This window comes from Lineus longissimus, chromosome 2 (assembly GCF_910592395.1).
Source record: "Lineus longissimus chromosome 2, tnLinLong1.2, whole genome shotgun sequence".
In the NCBI taxonomy this organism is placed as follows: Eukaryota; Metazoa; Nemertea; class Pilidiophora; order Heteronemertea; family Lineidae; genus Lineus; species Lineus longissimus.
The window spans coordinates 26,581,635-26,600,625 of record NC_088309.1 but is presented as its reverse complement, the minus strand read 5'-3'; the positions used below and the strand labels follow the sequence as shown (position 1 = coordinate 26,600,625).

The 18,991-nt window shown below is 37.6% G+C and overlaps 1 protein-coding gene across 5 annotated transcripts in view; it reads left to right on the top strand.

The window, feature by feature from the left end:
• The window catches only part of LOC135483285 (protein CEPU-1-like), a 177,372-nt gene extending 158,754 nt beyond the window's left edge, over positions 1–18,618 (top strand). For 2 of the 5 annotated variants that reach the window (XM_064764033.1, XM_064764028.1), the window contains exons 4-10: positions 1,571–1,723; positions 4,185–4,295; positions 8,070–8,198; positions 8,691–8,981; positions 10,954–11,115; positions 11,500–11,594; positions 12,579–18,618. In XM_064764033.1, coding sequence (XP_064620103.1) covers positions 1,571–1,723; positions 4,185–4,295; positions 8,070–8,198; positions 8,691–8,981; positions 10,954–11,115; positions 11,500–11,594; positions 12,579–12,620 — 983 coding nt within the window. In that variant the 3' untranslated portion in view covers positions 12,621–18,618. Of the gene's footprint in view, positions 1–1,570; positions 1,724–4,184; positions 4,296–8,069; positions 8,199–8,690; positions 8,982–10,953; positions 11,125–11,499; positions 11,595–12,578 lie in introns of all 5 variants that reach the window. The other 3 variants (XM_064764032.1, XM_064764030.1, XM_064764029.1) reach the window with 3 other exon arrangements.
• The last annotated feature ends 373 nt before the right edge of the window (positions 18,619–18,991 follow it).

Below are 18,991 nucleotides of genomic sequence, written 5' to 3'. Positions count from 1 at the left end.
CATAACATTTCCATTAGAGAATTGGAAAATTTATTGACTGGTTTGAGAAATTGCAACAATTTCCGTCTAATTACTGATTAATGACAATGTTTGGTTGTAAGTGTTAGCCATCTTTGCCACTTCTGGCGGCATTTCCAGCCATATATGATCCATCGATTGAATGGATTTTTAATCAAAATAATCCAGGCTTTGTGCATTGTAGTGTGTTCACTGTGCACGTTTTCCATTCTCATAATAACCATCAAAACCATTGCAATATTATACACAAAACAGCAGCGGTTTCTGCGTGAGATGATAAATTGATGACATGTCAACCCTGCATGGACTGACAAGAGGCAATATATGTTTGAAATTATCATGGTTCTGCTTGGTACGTCCCCGATAAACGTCAACTTGTTCAGTTGGGTTAGATTCAGAAGATTTCGGTGCAATTGCAATAAAACCAGTGTGATACACACCAGCCTTGGTTGAAACTCATTTATTCCGGACAAAACAAGCTATGATAGTGATACGTATTAGATTCAAATTATCACCCCCTGGCATTGCTGATTGAAGAATTTCTGATAAGGATATCCCTCTTATGAGGAAGGATATCAGCTTCGTTTGCACAGCGCAACACCCTCTGCGGTAAGAAAGTTTTGGTACAAAAAGGGTACGTGACAAAGTCGGCTTTATTTTGATAATGCCATCCACATATTTCTAAAATACCCCCAAGTCAATCTTAAAGTGAGCAAAATAATTGAATTCGAAGTAATGGAAAACGTTGATATCCTTCATAATTGTCTCGATTCCTTCATGTTGTTCACAAGTGTCGTATTTTGAAACCTAAGCTGTGTTCAATCAGCAGTAAGCAGCTGCAGGTAGATGTAACACAGAGCTAGAAAGGATAATGAGGTACTTCAATTGGATCCATAACAGGAGATGCAACATTAAAGTTTTTTCTGCCACTTCAAGAACTGTTCACAACGTGCGTGTAATTATTACAAGCCTCGGGTGGCATGATGTAAGCTTGAAAAGAAAATATTGCTTCATCAAATATCCGTGCATTTCCTTAACAGTTATTTCTTATACAGCATTTTGCCAACTTACAAGATGTAACGGAAAGACTATATTGTTGCTAGAACCTTAAAACTCAATAGTTCCCGGAGGTGGTACATTCGACGCGCTTTTTGCTTGAAGGGAAGTTTCATTACTAGCTTCCATACCAAGAATCAAGTCCGGAACAGCTCCAAATGTGAAAACGCCTGTTTCTTTCTTATGATTGATGGTCGTCGTGGACTTTAAGTGTACCACCAACTGTCTTCTCAACTAACGCTCTCGACTTAACGTATAATGTCCGTCTTCAATGAGACAGATAACAAGGACAATGATGATCGCAATGCATCAATACCCTGGCCGGAAACCGAGATGAGACTCTTCATACGATTCCCAAATCTTACAAGAGTCATGTAACGAACGTACATGCTAATGTCGAAAAACTGAATCAGATCTTAACTAACAATCTTAGAACAAACTTATCCATATTTTGGATCTGGGAATGTATCAAAACGTTTCCTCTTTTCATTTTCAGTTGCACCGCAGATCCTTGACGATCTGTCCAGTGATGACGTTACAGTTCGGGAAGGCGACACGGTACAACTCGTTTGTAATGCTACAGGTATTCCCCAACCCTCAATCACATGGTACAGATTACCAAGTAAAGAGAGGGCAGGGGAGAAAGAACGTAAGTCATATTATGCTGATTCCAGAGGGTTCATGTTGTTTGTCTTGTCAGCTGTGTGTGTAATGTGTGATGGATGTGTGTGTGATAAGTTAACAACATACAGCCTGCTTTCAGAGATAATCAAAACACTCAGCATCTTATAGTATTTTCATATCCCAAATTATTTTGGAAACGATATCCGAACCAAATGAAGTTGCTCTTTCGTGGAGCCAGGTTCTCGCAACCTCAACTGGGCGAACCTTAAGGTTGTATTGGACCGTATTATTAACGGAACGTGTTACAGATTGAGTCCATTAGTTACATCGAGACCATTCAAACTGCTCTACAATTCACGACTATGACATTCAAATATCAAAGGCATCTATTTTTTTCCTCTATTCATCAACACATTTGATATATTTACATGGAAGTACATATAACAGCAAGAATGGCATTATGTTTAGTGATGGAAAACCGTCATAATAATCTGTAGAAAACAGTTATATTAGCTATTATATCAAACGAATAACCAAACCGTTGCAGAAACGTTCTTCGATTGCTTTTTCTCAAAGCAGGCTGTATGTATGCAATGATCAATATTCCAGCACACAAATACCCAAATACTGTAGACTTTACCTCAACTAACTTGATCCTCTATTCTTCACCTCAACACCTAAATGCACCTAGAACTTACCACGCCAATATCCCTATCCACCAGTAGCAAACCTTACTGACAATGACTGATCGCACTGCCAGACAGCTACTCTGAAGTAAGAGGGTTAGTGAAAGGCATTCTCTTCTCGAAATTGGAAACTATTTTTCTGGTGACTTTATGTATCTACGCATATCATTATTCAAATAAACAATATCGAAAACTTGTCCAATTGTCAGAGAAGAAGGTGTCAACCTTGCCTGAATGAGAGTTAACCAGAACCAAATTGGATATCAACTGCATTTACATTGTCAATCTATTCTCTGGGTAGATATTGCGATATTTCAGCACCAGAAGTATAGCCTTTCTATTGGTTTTTCGACCATATGGCTTACCATCATTTTGAAATAGCATGTGCTTACCATATTTTTGTTTCGTGAAACTTGATCGCCAAAAAGAACATCGCCCCAGCAATGCCTTCAGTCCTTGCCATTTGTACACATTAGACTATCATTGAGTTAAATGTATAAACATATTACTTATCAATTAATTACAGAGTGAGTCAGTTGTCCTGTCTGAGTTCTTGTTCTGTTCACATTTTCATAGACTGAATTATCTCTTCATTTGTGCTTGTTTTGTTTGAAAAGGGTGTGGAAAGGAAAGGAAAAATGCGAGTGAAATTGATGTGAATATAATTCTGACATAATTTACAATTTTACCACAACTTGTTTACATATATCCATATCAACTGAGATTCATGTAAAACAGCGCGAAGATAGTCAGTGTTCCTTTTCTTCATTTCCAACATGAAAAACATCAAACAGGGTGTTATTTTCAATCAGATAATTTCCTCTGGTTAACACTTATGTGAAGGGCTTTTCTTTTACTGACATTTCAATACCTTAATTTGAATTTCCTGGCCGACTAAAAGTCCCAAGTGTCTATCTTCTTTAATGGAAATATCAAAATCATGGGAAATTTCAAACGAGAACAGTATATTACGAACAGAAACCTTTGGAGGCGAACATTAGAAAATGAGATGCGCCAGTTAAGTTTTATTTTGACTCACTATTGAACAAGCATTTAAATCAGTCGCTTTTCATTATCATTATTATATCACAAGTGCTAAAAATAAAAGCAACCTGAGTAAATATCAAGCAAATAGGATATACTGATTTGCTAAGTTCAAACAGGTGTTTTGCAGAATTTCAGTTGTAAACCAACCAACCAATGCACACAACCCAACCATACACAGTAACAACATGCACAACCAAAGCACAAACCTTCCATACCCATTTTCCGCTGTCATTTATATTGCATACCCTTCAAACGCCGATGGTTTATATATTGCTGGTAACTTGACCAACAACTCCAAAATCACTCAAATATCAAGGGCGTCTATTTTTAACGTTCACGAGAGGTTCTGGCTTATAGCTTCATGAAACCAACTTTTTGATGTTGAAAATAATGGACTTTTGCCTATCATTGCAACTGACTGAACATTTGTCGTGCATGACTCGAGCTGGTCTTGAACCCACATTTATTATATCTATGTTGAAGTAGCTTAAAATACGTTGATAAATACCGAAAGTAATGGGTGCTGACGCTCTGATATTTCAACATATCCATGTCATTGCGGCAATATTAGAAATGACTCAGCAAACGATTAAGATGATTTATAAAGGGTAACAAAATGCTCGCCCAAACAAGTCAACAAGAGCCGTTCTTCAAGAAAACTTTGAAAATAGCGCCTTGTATTTGGATGTATTTTGAAAGGCGGGGCCCCGCCACCATCAGTTTTTGACGGGTTGTATTGCTACCCTGTTCCAGAATGGGGTCATTCTCAGCCTGCATGCCACGCCACTAAAGGAATCACTGGCAAGTCAGTAAGGTGGAATCCTAAGAAAGACCGTAAATATAGAGGCAATAAGGAAAAACAGAGTAAGTATCAGGCTATTACCCACTGGAACGCAAGATTTTGAAGCGGACCTGATATTCACAGGCTCTGGAGATCACGAACAGGAATCCACTCCATCCGTCGCCTGCGAATATCACTTCGTCTTTTTGCGTCTTGCGTTTTGGTGTGCATCGGCCAGGCAAAAGGAATGCTAAACGGAGTCTTTCCAAGAAAGTGACAAACAAGAGACCTCAGAAAATAAAAAAAACATATAAAAAATTAAAATGTATTTTTCTTCACAGGAGAACGAATCTCTTGGTGGAGCTATGACAAAGAGAGGGTGGCTGTCTTGCACCCAACGTGGGACTGTGGGCAAGGAGGAAGTATGTAACTAAAGATAAGCATGGCATTTAAAGTCTCCATTATGATATGGTTCTCGGTCAAACTATATAACATTAGAATCTATTACTGAAATAATACAGCACCAATGACACTTGATGCCGGGAAGTGCCCCGGCACAGTGGAACAGCCTGTGACTTGCTCAATTGTAGAGCGGTACTGGTATGTGCGGTCAAATGTGTCGCTTTATATATGTTTCTGGATTAGTTTGGGGAATGAATAAACTTTAAGACAGTACATTGCACACAGTTTAAAATCGCTTTATAAGAAAGTAGATTTGTACATATCAATTTGTCGTATTTGTCACCAAAATGCAACTTCTCAATATTCGAAAACCTGATAATAATGCCAAAGATAATGCAGTGGCATCAGATTAATACAATAGGCAAACAGAGGTCATCGTACAGAACAGCGAATAAAAATAACAGTCATTAATTGAAATATTGTAATTTCAAATGAACCACCATGAGCAATAAGATCACTTTTAAAAAGAGCGACCGTTTCATATCACACACTATCCTGCACAGTGGTTACGGGAAGTAGATAGCATGCAAAATGCATCAATGCTTTCAAGGGAGATTGTTAGCAAGTGCCTTTGAAAAAACGGTGAAGGTATGTCAGCATGTCATTATGGGTGAGGTTTTCCATTGTGTTTGCCTGATCTAGCTAGCATGATTCAGAGTGGCCTGGCATGAAATGAAACAAAACAAGCAATATACGATGATTCTCTATGAAATATGTTAAGATTGCAAATCGTCATCTCGTAAAATGATTGCCCAAGTCATATCTTCTACTTTTGAAAAAAATTGAAAAAACTTGTTTCTTAACTATTTCAAATCTATTTTGCAGCTGACTTAGAATAACATGTTTAAACATGACAATATACATGCAATTTATGATATGTCTTGCTGGTGTTACACAACGGGTCGAGATTACTTAGGCAGTTTGACAAATACTTAAATGCGACTTAGGCAGTTTTATATCTGACTTAGGCAATTTGATTTAAGAAAGCCATGACTTAGGCATATCAAATAGTCCAGCATGTGGGTTTTACATCCACTTCAAAGCTATTGTAGTTTCTTTCACTATGTTTTATTATAAGTCTATTTCCTAGGTCGGGGTATCCTGATTTTAATACGATGCCCTAATTATTGGTGCATTCGAATCCTAGCTATGTCAATGTTCTAGCATTATCGTCCTTCTGAAGTGCTGAACGTTGTTGTAAGTTGTGGTCGTAATATGGTTGCACACAATTATATTAGATTCGTTTGTATAATGTTACCCTGTTCGTCTCAGACATAAGCTAACATGTTTCAATCGTTAGATAACAATGCTACTTCAATTTTCAAGTACAAGTTTTCTCCTAATTGCCTACTTCTTCTCATCAAATTCCACTACCATAAATAAACTCCTTTGGTCTACATGTAACTTTAAAGCACTATACATGTTTTATTCATATTCATGTATACGCATGTAAAATTAACGAGGTCGATCAACAGACACTGAATCTGAAGCAAACTTTTGTATCTTTAAACGTATGTGCACATTATCTTGGAAAGGCTCCACCATGTTACAGTTTTTTACTCTCTGATCCTTGGTAACGCTGCCTCGAATTGATTGATTGTATGACGAGTTAGCGTTCTTGTACCAGCGACTGAATAACATGCTAGACATTTTGAGTATCACACTATGACAGGTTAATTAATGTACGTACCGAATTCACAGAGTACACCTGAATCAATTTGTGAAAAAAACTGATTTAAACGCCACTACGCTCAAATGTATCCAAGAAAGCCTACTTTCTAGTGGCAAAAAAACCCACAAAAAGCCAGAGCCTACTTTGAACTGAGACAAATTATTGCTAATGCGTTCAAGTATTTAACATTTTATGGAAGGGCATGAAATACATGCCCTAGTAGCATTGCGATCGATATATCATCAATAAATGATGTCGCCAAACGTTTTAAGTTGGAATCTAGTCACTAACTTTGTGGAGTAGGCCCTGGAGTTATATATTGAACTATACTGTTATATATTGAAAACCATTGAATGATTACCACGACTTACTTCAAATATGTTTTTTGATACATTAGTCCACCATGTTATTCATAATCAGGTACTTTGGTTTGTCGATGTCGTTTTGAAAAAATTGTGAGTCGTTCTGTTATCCCCTTCGGAACTGTAAGTGTATTCTTTTGTAAAACGATAGGGTTCATTTTGGAGTTGAGTTGTGACTATTCTGCATGAAGCCTGTTGAATGGTATCCTGCCCCTCTCCCACTATCTCCAATCTATATTCCCTTCCCTTCCTCCTCCCAGCATGGCGATGTTTTCAGTTTGATGCGACTTGCAATTTCAGGTTTCGTGAGACGCATGGTGAAATTTGTGTCAAAAAAGATGGAAACTGAGACCACGATTAAAACGACCCTTATGTTCAATGATAGCACGTACAACTTATAGAATATTCATCATATTTTCGTCTCAACCTAATTAAAAACGAAGACCAATACCATGCATCTTTTAATCGTTCAAAATGTTTAATAAGTAGGACTACATAGAACCCAGGCATTGTGAAACTCAACGGATCGTTCATTTATTACCTTGCTGATGGGTGATACAACTGGCTAATGCCCACCATCCGCACACCTATGCCTGTCTCGCCCTCTGGTATTGGCACCACATCGGTTGCTTACCACATCGTATCCAGCAGTAATTATCTTCAGCAAATATTTTATAACCGTTTGCCCCAAGATATCATCTTCATTATCAATATCCCCCACCCTCGGTTGCACTAGCATGCCGTTTTTATCCCTCCTCGATCATTTATGAAAGGAACAAACGACAACATCATGAATGCAGTTGAACTCCTTTGAACTTTGAAAGTATTATGCACTCTTTCTTACTGCAATGTCTCGTGAGCCTGCATGGGCTTCCAAACCTATCAATGGGTGTATTTTGAAAAACGGTTTTGGCTGTTCCAAACTTACCCTTCTTAAAACTATACCCAAAAGCGTCGCGTATGAAAAGTCACCAGGAACAATAACGATGATGAATAATAAATTGACACTCATGGCTTTCATATAAACATTAAATTAACAATCTAAGATAGCACAGTTCATCACACCGAAACGTGAATTGCGGCCTAGTAAAAAATTTCTCCTGTTGTAAGCTATAATACATACTGACATGCAAGGTTAGCATTTACAAAAACATTGATATGAGCTGTTTCTTTTCATCTGACAGGTAAGGCATTTCCAATACAATATCCTACATTCTACCCAGTTTCCAATTGATCTGTTATCAATCGAAATGTCCAGTACTGTTTGTTGGAGGTTTGTTTGATATAATACAAATTAAAGCTTTTTTGACACCGACTATCACAAAACGATATCTCATAGACTTTGACTGTGTCCATTTCAGAGATTGGCTTGAGCGGTGAAATGATCATAATCCACAATGTCTCACGATATTGTGATGATTACTATGAATGTACTGCAAGTAACGGCGTGCAGCCGGACGTGGACAGGAGGATGAAAGTATCTGTACATTGTAAGTAGCTATTCAACACAAATGAGTATCATTTCAAAGACTACCCGCACTACTGGTAGGCTAATTTCTCCATTTTGCATTTGGTTCTGACTACTATTTACGAGTGTACCTTAAAGTGTGTCTGCAGGACCAGACTACGGGCAACATCTGAATTCAAGCTTGGTGTGAATTAGTCATTTCCATGTATAAGTCATTAGATACAGAGCACATCTTCTCCAAACTCCCTCATTGAATTTAAATTGAATTTGCCAGTGACACTATAGAAGACCACATCTGAAAACTGTGTAATTAGATTAGAATGAGACGGTTCCCTTGATAGTTACTCGTTGAATAACCATGAAACTTGTTGATTCATGTTTATTTTAGTTAATCGAATTGTCTGCCTGTTGCAGAAGAAAAGTTGATGAATTTATCCTTTTTAACTGATGTGCATGATGTGAAGTGTAACTCATTGCTAACAGAAACATCACATCGTTTTACCTTCTATTACAGTTCCACCAGAGGTTCGCCTGACTACGAAAAAACTAGGACAGGTGAAAGGAAAGGCAACCATACTCGAATGCAAAATCACGGCCTTTCCTCACGCAAGAAGCTTTTGGAGCAAGGATGGTAAAGAAATAACGGGTACATCGAATAAATACACCATAGAAGCCTTTGAGGAAGGAACAAGAACAATATCGCTCAGCCTAACAATAGAAGACCTCAAGAAGGATGACTTTGGAAAGTATACGTGTATAGCATCGAATGGGTTGGGAAGTGATGAAGGAACTATGCTATTACATGGTAAGTAAGGAAAAGAGTAAAAGCAGAAATTGGCAAAATGGGATCAAAAATAAATAAAGACTTTATGAATTCCTTTTGTAATGTTGGTTGTCTGCTGCCAACTGCTTGATCGTTGTGCAAGTGTAATTTAAGACATAACACAATCATCTCCATTCCAATGTTCCGATCAGCCTCTGCTAAATGGGCAGTTACGCAGCACAACCGAGTAATTAAGCGAGACGATGAACCATAATGATGTTGTTTTCGATACGATGAGCAGATCAGTTGCGACAATGTGTAGACAAGTAAAACATATTCATCATGAAACGTATGACCCACCTTTGCGATTTACAGCCGATACTGCTGTACCCAGTACATAGAAGGCTTAAACATAGCTGTCATATTCGTGCGCAATATCCAAGACAATCCTAGATTATCATCACTCAAATGATGAAAGGAAACGAACCAAACATGTTGACTAAACCAATTGTGGAATGGTTGTTTGACAAATCTTTCTGTTGATGTCGCAAAGCTGTCCCTCCTTTACAATAGAAATCAATATTGGAACCATACGAGATTAATAAATATTGAAACCGTTTGAATTGCATTTGTCATACTCGCTATGAACCCATTCTCTTCCTCCTCTGTATGTATTTGCTGTCACTGTGACCAAAACTGTAAATATCTTGTTGAAACTGATGTCGAATGGGCTGGAAACTCTATCCGGTACACCTTGCATCAGTCAGTGTTTAAGAGTACAAGCTTACGTGTAGCAGTTGCTTAGCCACTTTTGCACTAAACCATTTGCATACTGCTTTGTTCTCTGAAACCCCATAAGAAAGCCCTGGCCTCTTCACCTTTTTATGACTACAGATTAAGTGCCTATAGATTCTGGTCATGAAGGTGCTTCGACAGCCGAAACATTGCAGCAGAGAGATAAGGCACAAGATGAATAGGGGGGTCATTGGTTATCCGTGGTGCAAAGACAGAATGGTTCATCTAGAATACTGATCAGTCCACTTAATTGATGGACAAAGACTGGACGCAGACAAATGGTAGCTTACAGACACTAGGATCATCACAAGTATACTGATATTATTGACCACACGGTTATTGTTGGGAACATATTTGGCCGAAGTAGTACAAATGTGAATACAAAGTACACAAGCACAATACAGTATTCAGATGATAATGACGGCAAAACTAAAACATAAACACGTCTATGTCACAACAATGTAGCAATGTCTGCACCTCAGACCATAGTGGTGGTGTATCTTGAAATATCTATCGCTTTGTTGTGGATCATTTCGAATGACCAATTATTAAAAGGTGGAACTTACTTTTGTTGAGATGTGTGCATAGCCTTTTGTCAGTTAAACTGTGCAGTGTGGATTATGAGTCTACTAGATAAGATAGTTTGTTAAGGATACTTTTAGATCTATCATCACTGATGTTAAATGACACTTACGTTTTGATTGCCTAGTTACCGGATAGAATCAATGAGATGGTGGTAAAATTAGCCCCGTGATTCTCGGAAAGCAAATATTAACATCTGATGAACAGCACACTCGAAGTATGTGACATTGTTAGGACACAAATAAAAGACATAATGTCCTCAAGGCAATAACTTTTTGTACTTTTCTCAGAACATCTCTATGGCAACGTAATCATCTAGTGACGAATCTCAACAGTAATTTTCCTTCAATGCAAATTGACTTCAGTTCAGAAAGCCTTTAGCTCTCCTATCGATTTAGCTAAGCTTGCAATAATGCACCGTTCTCTTTGCGGTAGATTAAGGCAAAACAATGTATCCAAAGATGCACCTTCTTTTTCAGGGTATATCCAGCCAACCAAATACTGATAAAGCCCACTTGACGTAGGAAATAGGCCAGCCACATCAAATAATTCTACAAATACAGACTAATGAATTATAAATAGTTTTACTGCAGCCAAAGCCTCCATGAACTCATGCGAGTTTCATAATTTATTGCAGAATCTATTCCACCAAAACCCATAAAGCCGGAGGTAAAAACAACCGAGCCGTCAAGAAGCTGGGTTACAAAGACATACAATGAAGTAGACAACCAACAGTTTGGTACAGACAAGTTCAATCCCAATATTATAGCCAAAACTCCAGGCCCGCCATATAATCAAGGTAAGCATGGTAAGCAAAAAAGTTTGATAATTTGTTTTGAATTCTTTATGTAGTAGGTTTTGTTTTCCAGTTTCGTCTTCAAAAAGATATTTCGGAGTTTTAAATTCAGATCTCTTCCCAAGGAATTAAAATAAAGTGTTTGCACGTACGGTTTTTTCTTTATTTTTTACACGTTTTCTTTTTTCTGTTATTGATTACAATCATTATGTCTGAAGTTTTACTCTTAAGTGTTGTTGTATTTATTTGGTTTTGCTAAAATCATGTGCTTTTGTTTTGAAATACAAAGCTTCCACTGGTTTGAAAAAATACCATATCTTGTTCTTTTTGTAAAACATACGACTTCAATTTAAAGCTGTATAAACTATATGTCATGTTTTGCGATAGAATCGGAGGAGAATGAAATCGACAATAGGGTGAATCCACTTCATTCGGTGGACCAGGAGCAGTGGTGCCATCTCATTACCCGCCTGGCAGCTACAGTACGTACCCATGGCATGTCAAAGGTGAAGCAGGGCATAGCCTGGCAAGGGACAATAAATTGGACCGCTGACTAAAAGTGATAATGTGGTGAATGCAAAGTGATTTCCAAACAACGCCTTATATCATACATTTATTGCATGAAACAGCATGTTATGGGAATGGAATGAGTTGGCTTGGCTGTGTGTTTACAAAATTCAAGCTAAAATGATAATGAAGAGTATATACATACATTACTTGGACACACTTATGATACAGACACCACTCTATGATAGTAAAAAGAGAGTATGCATTCTTCGCTTTTTCATTTAAGTTTGTCATTGTCGCTCTTTACGTCTATCTGTCACAGTTTAATGCTGCATGAGGATATCGTATGAATCGTCAGGGCACTTTTGCATGTTGTCGTTTTCAAGAATTCTAAAGTTTTCTAGATACTTAAGCATGGAGGCAGAGCTGTCGAGCTTGCAGGAACTAAGATAAAGCTTAAAAGAAAAAACTGGAATGAGAAACTCTGTATTATAAACATCATTTTCTCCATTAATACATACAACAGTGATCTGTCTGTTCTTTGTAATGCCAAATGGTCCTATATTTCCTGCTTTCCCTCTGAACATACTGTCTATCACCATTCTGTCATCAAATCGGAACACGTTCAGCCACCCTTCCGCATGGCACAATGGAATACTTCCTACTCGTTTCTTTGTAAAAATCTGAGGGCAACAGTTCAAATCGTAGGTGGATAGCAACGAGACATTGTCGCCAAAGTGCAACGAGACATAGTCGCCAAAGTGCGACTCACATCCTCTACGGATCTTTTACTAAATGTCACTTTGTCTTAGCCTTAACAAGGGCTGTACGTTGAAACCGATATCCGCAAGGAAGGCTGTGCTATTAAACGGTGCAACTTAATTGCTGCAATATTCTTAACATATCACGAGACAAAGTATTTTTAATCAGAACTTAATGCTTTTTCATTAATCTTCCAGTGCCAGCCGGATCGAGAAGTCGAGCAAACAGTGCAAGATTAACGCTAAGCAGTGTGCTGGTTCTTCTAGTGACTCTTCTCTCAATGCCTTTCATCATTTCTTGGCAATTATAACCTCAATATAGACATCTGCAACACTAGTGTTGGTACGGAGAGTGATTGGAACAGCTCTTTTATTCCTACGTATGCCATTACATTCAGCGTTCAGGGACATGCCAGGACGGAGATTCCATGTCACTACTGAGACTTTACTGCTCTGCCAAAAAGCTGAAAGCTCCTTTTTAACATGAATACATGGTCAACATGTCGCATTGACACTAAAAATACTTCCGTATTGTCATCATCAACATAAAAAATGGGTTCCCGGTGGGCATGATGGGGTTCCCTTGCTACTCTGATCGACTCCGCCTCACTCTTAAGAACAGATGGCATGTTGTTGGATTCGTTTAGCCTCAATAGTATCTCTAAAGAAAACTGCTAAAAGGAACCTACGAATCAGCCCGATTTTCAAAGTCCGCCGACGCAGTTACAAGTCTTTAAGTTTGAGACGTGCTTAGCATTGGGTATTGGTTACCAGGGTGCTTCCGACGAGCATAACATGTACGTACACTAGCGTATTTTGCTAATCTATAAGGACGGTATATTTGAACTTTACAAATATCGACGTTACTACCAACAAACCCAAATTGAGGAATCGTCTTGTATGTATATTTTTGTCTTTTCCTAAAGTTATCGCAGCAGGTACTTCTTCACAAAAAAGACAAAACATGTTCGTAAAACTCAACAAAGAGGATATAAACTAAGCAGAACTAAACGATTGTTGATGACACAATCAGAAGCTTAGACCAATGTATTTGTCATCGGAGTTTAGCCGATGCTGTTTCGAATTATGTTTGCTGCAAAGGCACTTCTTGTTTTACATGTAATAACAAACACGGCGTGTAATATATAACTGCCGTAGTCCCATTTGCCTTTCCATTTCAGTCATTTACGGCGAATGCATTTTGCTTTGATTATGTTAGCCGCTAATGTGATTTTCACTGCACCATTGAAATATGCATACAATCAGTTAATAACATCGGAAAGCATTGTACACTTTTAGAGAGAGCGAATTTAACATCCGTTGAGCATCAAGCGAGGTAATACATGTAGTGTCAATTAGAGGCAAACAGGTCGTTCCTGCCATTACTTTACCTTTTTTAGCTGAAGCAGACACTTTTCAACCTTTACTTCAATGAACATGTATTACTGCCTATCTCAATTTGAGATGGCCATTAATCCATTAAGACAACTACTCCAAAACGAGGAACCCATTTTTCTGGCACTTTAAATCGAGGTATGCAAACCAGCATCTTAAGCCAAGATGCTGACCACTCAGATAAAGCTTTTTAAAACATATTCTATGATATCATAATACATGTATATCATTGTTTTGCACACCATTCTGGCGAGGTATGAAGAGCAGTATTGGTTTCCCAATATACCTGTATATATATTTTTCAAATGTGTATCATAGTTCTTAGTGTGTTCATGCATGTCTTTAAGCAAAACGCAAGGAAAAACTAAGCCTTTTTGTTTTTGGTGAACAATTGACAAAGCCGTGTTTCAAAAAGTTATTTATTGTTTTCCCGGAAGGCAACCTCAGGGAGTACCGCGGTAATTGGTGCAAGGAGGGAGATAACGATTATTGGTTATTTAGCCAAACAACGAGATACGAACCAAGAAATACTGGATCACTGCACTCACGGTATCTACTTAGTTGCAAATGGTTTTTAGATGTATTTCTGAGTTGCCTGGATGACGGGAAATCATGTTCTCTAAATGTTTCTACGTTACAATCTGCTACTCCGATTCACACAACACAGATGAACACATGTTATAAGCGCAACAAAAACAACCGCATTATTTTCATTGGAAAAAGCTTGAAACACAAGGTGTTTAGATCGCACAACTGCAGATACAACGTGGCCCATCCTTTTTCGCGTGCTCCACAAGGTCAATGTAAACCCTGCACCCCTCCACTCCGCAAATCACAGATCACCATTTATTTAATTTCTCAGGAGCGTAATTATTGTTACATTGATTGTAAGTAAAAGCACACACTTGAGTGTTGCAACTTACGTCAGATATCAACACTTATTTAGGATCTGACTTTGACCTAACGTACATTGTAAATTTGTTCTCAATGTTACATGAACGTACCAGGACTTCCCGATATTGGTGTATTTTTAAGGATGGCTACTCAAAATAGTGCACGCATTGATCCCAAATGAGTTGTGAAACAGCGCCAACATTTCTTCTGTCTTTATAAAAATCTAATTTGAACGTTAATTTTGAACAGAAATCACACATGTTCGCCTTATCAAATGTCTTCAGTGTTTCCTTGTGATAAAATGTTATCAATATAATGCATTAATGTGTTACCTCAATACACCCATTATAGCGGGTTTCTAAGTAATTTGAACTGTCTAGGTTATTGAGACCAGTGACCGTCAGACTCTGCCCCCTTTGGTAGGTAGAAAGGAGACGTACAATTTGACGTTGTGAATGATCATTTTAGATCGACCAAAAGCGGCATATGAGTCTGAACATTTGGGTGAAAAACGGAATATCTTTTGTTCGTAAGGATTCACAGCCGGACTATTGACAATTTAAGCGTTTGTTATTTCTTCATTACGATACCATTATAACGAATATGACAATGTATGTTTGTAAATAAATGTACTCTATGTACTTATATTACACGGTGTTGGGATGGGCGGCGTCTACGGACACAAGGGGCCTTCTTTGTCCGGCATTTGTGTGACTTTTATAAAAAACATATAATATTGTAAATAAATTGTGAATATGATCGTCAGGTATACTGAACGTCGCTTTTTGAGAATGCAAATTGCGATATGATGGTGTGAAAGCATGAATAATACGCCATCGTTTAGCATGTACAATTTCGTTATTTTTTTTGTTTTGGTGTACGGTGTATCTGTGGCATTGTCAGTTCTCATTACCATTAACCAGGTAGAAACTTCAGTTGCTGAGAATCGCAACCAAACAGGCAGTTTTTATTATGGTTAGAAAAACATTGAAGCTGTGTATGCGCGTAATTTTTCAAAGAACTTCGGAGAACGTTTTGCAAATATGTATTAGAAGGTGATTACAATCTAGACCTACACGTATAAAAATGCAGAAAAAAAGGTGCAGCATTTTAACAAATTCTATATCCGTGAGTGAATACACTTGAACCTTTTAATTTTGAATGTATATGACAGCATACATGTACATGTACAGTTCATTCTATGTGTTCTGTTTATGTTGAACATTGTTGAAAATGTATATTTTGAACCTGCTTCTGTAAGAATATCAGATTAAACAGTTAGTAAAATATTTGAAGAGTTGATGGGTGTATTTATTTGATAATGTTTCTTGGACTGAAGTAATGATAACAAAATGAAAGCCATTTAATCAGGCTGTGAGTATTTGTTGCAACAAATCGCACCACATACACGAAAAGGTGAAATTATTCAGTAGCTCTGTCAGATACGGGTATCATATGGCTAAAAAGAGATTGAACTCGCACGATAAAGGGCTTGGCATACATACTGTAGAAATATGCAGTATGTACCTTCTGTACTTTTATATATTTTAAGTAGTCTTCTTTAAACCATGACAAATCCGTTCTACAGCCGTTTCGGTTATTTCAGTACTTAGGGTCCTTAGATTCCGGTCTGAAATCGGTGAAACTAGAGTATACACCTGTTTGGTGCAGGACTTGCATTGTGATTCCGATGTATGAACTTTGCTAATTAAACATCTCATCCATTGAAATGTTGCAATTGACAAACCAGTTCTATTACTAACCTGAACATGTTCTTAGTTTTCCAATTTCAAAATTGCAAATAAATTGTGGTGACGCGTTGAAGCCGGTTGAGGCGCGTCTACGTTTAAACATGTAACATAGGCATTTTGTACAGGCGCACCAAAACCGGCTTAAACGCACTAGACACGTTTTGATAAAATCTAAAATGTGTTGATGAACTACAAAAAAATATCGAACAAACGTGTTGTTAAGACTTCATTTATAGATGTTACATTTAATGTTTTCTAGAATGATTCTTGCTTCCATACTCTACAAATAGGTATTCCGAGATGGGGCTTAAATTGATAAGCATATGTTCATTGGAAAATGGTATTTTCAGAAGCAACACTGCAAGTTAAAGAAATTTAAACATGGACTCTGCAATATTATGAGGTCTATGGTTCTCTAAAAATTATAGAAATTTGCCGATATTCGGTAGTGAGCAAAACATAGACCTTACAAGGATCTTACCGCCGGCATTTGTTATACTCAGTTTGATATAGTGATAATGCCCCCGGTAAAGCTACTTGTGTCTAGTCAAATCGTAGTTATCAAGGTCCATTCGGAGACGATCGAGACACTCAACACAGTGTATACCATGTATACAGTATTTCAAGGGAGCGACGGAATGTGTATATATTGCAAAGTTATCTATGAAATGAACACCCAGCGTATATTTGCTATGACCATATTACAGAAACACTATTATGCATGATTTCTTTCGACCAGAAAACTAGATATACCGTGCTGGTTATGAAAACTGGGTTGTCAGAGAAGTTACATTGCTTGATGCTGTGTTGGATAATGCAAGCATGAACTGAAAATGCAATATGAAACGCGGGGCAGACACACTGATTCCCAGTGTTTTGCAGCAATTCATACTGCAGTTTCTGCAAAGGGATGTCAGAGGATAGGGCCAGTCATCTTTTGGTTGTAACGTCTCGTGTTGATGCTACCATTACTATCGAATATTGAACAGCTTAATGATACTAACAATTGTCTTTGTGTAGTGATATGTCATTTTTCGTTTAGACTAGGAGCATTGTGTAGGTGCTGTACAACATTATTTGTAAAAACCATACATTTTATACAATCTAAACCAATATAGTGAAGCAAAATGTACTCATTGTCACATGTAATTATGCACTTCATTGTCAACATGGCATCTAGTGTTAGCTTTGGTTTAAGTAAATGTAATTCTCATAAAAGGAAAGCAGGTAGGGTTCATCTGAGCAATCAATTTTAGATGATTCAAGGCCAGGTTTATACAGAGGTACATAGTATACGATCACGCCGGAGAACAAAGGTGTCATGGTCATGAACCCTTTGTGAAGCCTTTGTTCACGGGTATATCCGCGTACAATGAAGCTCTTGTAAGCCTGGCATTAACCCTTCAAATTGGTAAATGAGATCATCAGGCTAATTCAAAAGATAACAATAACAACATTTCCTCTTATTACGACTGAAAGAGAAGAGTAGTTAGCGCTTGTGTAAACTTGACGTTCTCTTACACTCTCTTTTAGTTTGAACAATACGTTACTTTTCGATGATCAATCGTATCAACTTGATTTAAGCTTTCATAGCTCACACGGCAACTTGGTTAGATTTAATGTCATAAGAAGACTAAAAAACAATTATCAACCAATTATACGTCAATGTACTTCTTACAGTCTCTTAACAGAATGGTGAAAGGGTCATAATGACAATGAATGTCACCTGTCATTGCAACTTATTGTGGTACCTTCAATGAGAAGGTGATCGCACCACGAGATGCCATACTTATTGCCGCTCATGATAGGTCTCCAAGTTGGTACTTTGCAATGACACTTGTTCCAACGAAGGTGTTATCTATTTACGTTTTATAGAGCTACACGTATATATATTTTGGCACCATGGGATAATATATAATATTTGACGCAGTCCATAAGTATAAGCTTTATTGCAAAATGAATGTGGATTGTGGTAGATTCTGCGCGCGGAACTTCAGTTGATTATGTCATGAAATGGGTTGAGATTGTTGAAAAGAAGTTACAAGAACACAGAGATTTTAAGCTGAATTTCATGACAAGTTCGGCCAAGTTCAAGGGTTTTTAAACTGTTACAGTCGCCTTGCATGTATGTGTAATTTTGTGTCACACGATGTTTTGATCAACAACAAATATATATGATTCATCTTCGTTTATACAAACACGACTTGACTATTTCTTCTTGCCAATTGCTATCAGTTCACAGCCACACACACTCTAAGAACTAAAGTTTCTTAGCTTTTCCAAAAACTTCCATGTTTTATATGGGGGCGCACCAAACCTATAGCAGTTTTTTAGTGAAAAGGAAACCCGTTATAAGAGGGGTTTTAATGTTTGAAAGCACTCTACAGGGTGCATAACTATGTTGCCAAAAAAACATTGAAATGTCTTTCAAAAGTTCAAAACCATTTATTATTATCTATTTATTTCTAAGACTGTAGCTCACATACAGGAAGCTGAACTTTGTTTCTATCAGGTTAATTTTTCTTCAAAGATGATAACGAATGTCATATTTCTTGCCACAACGTGCGAATA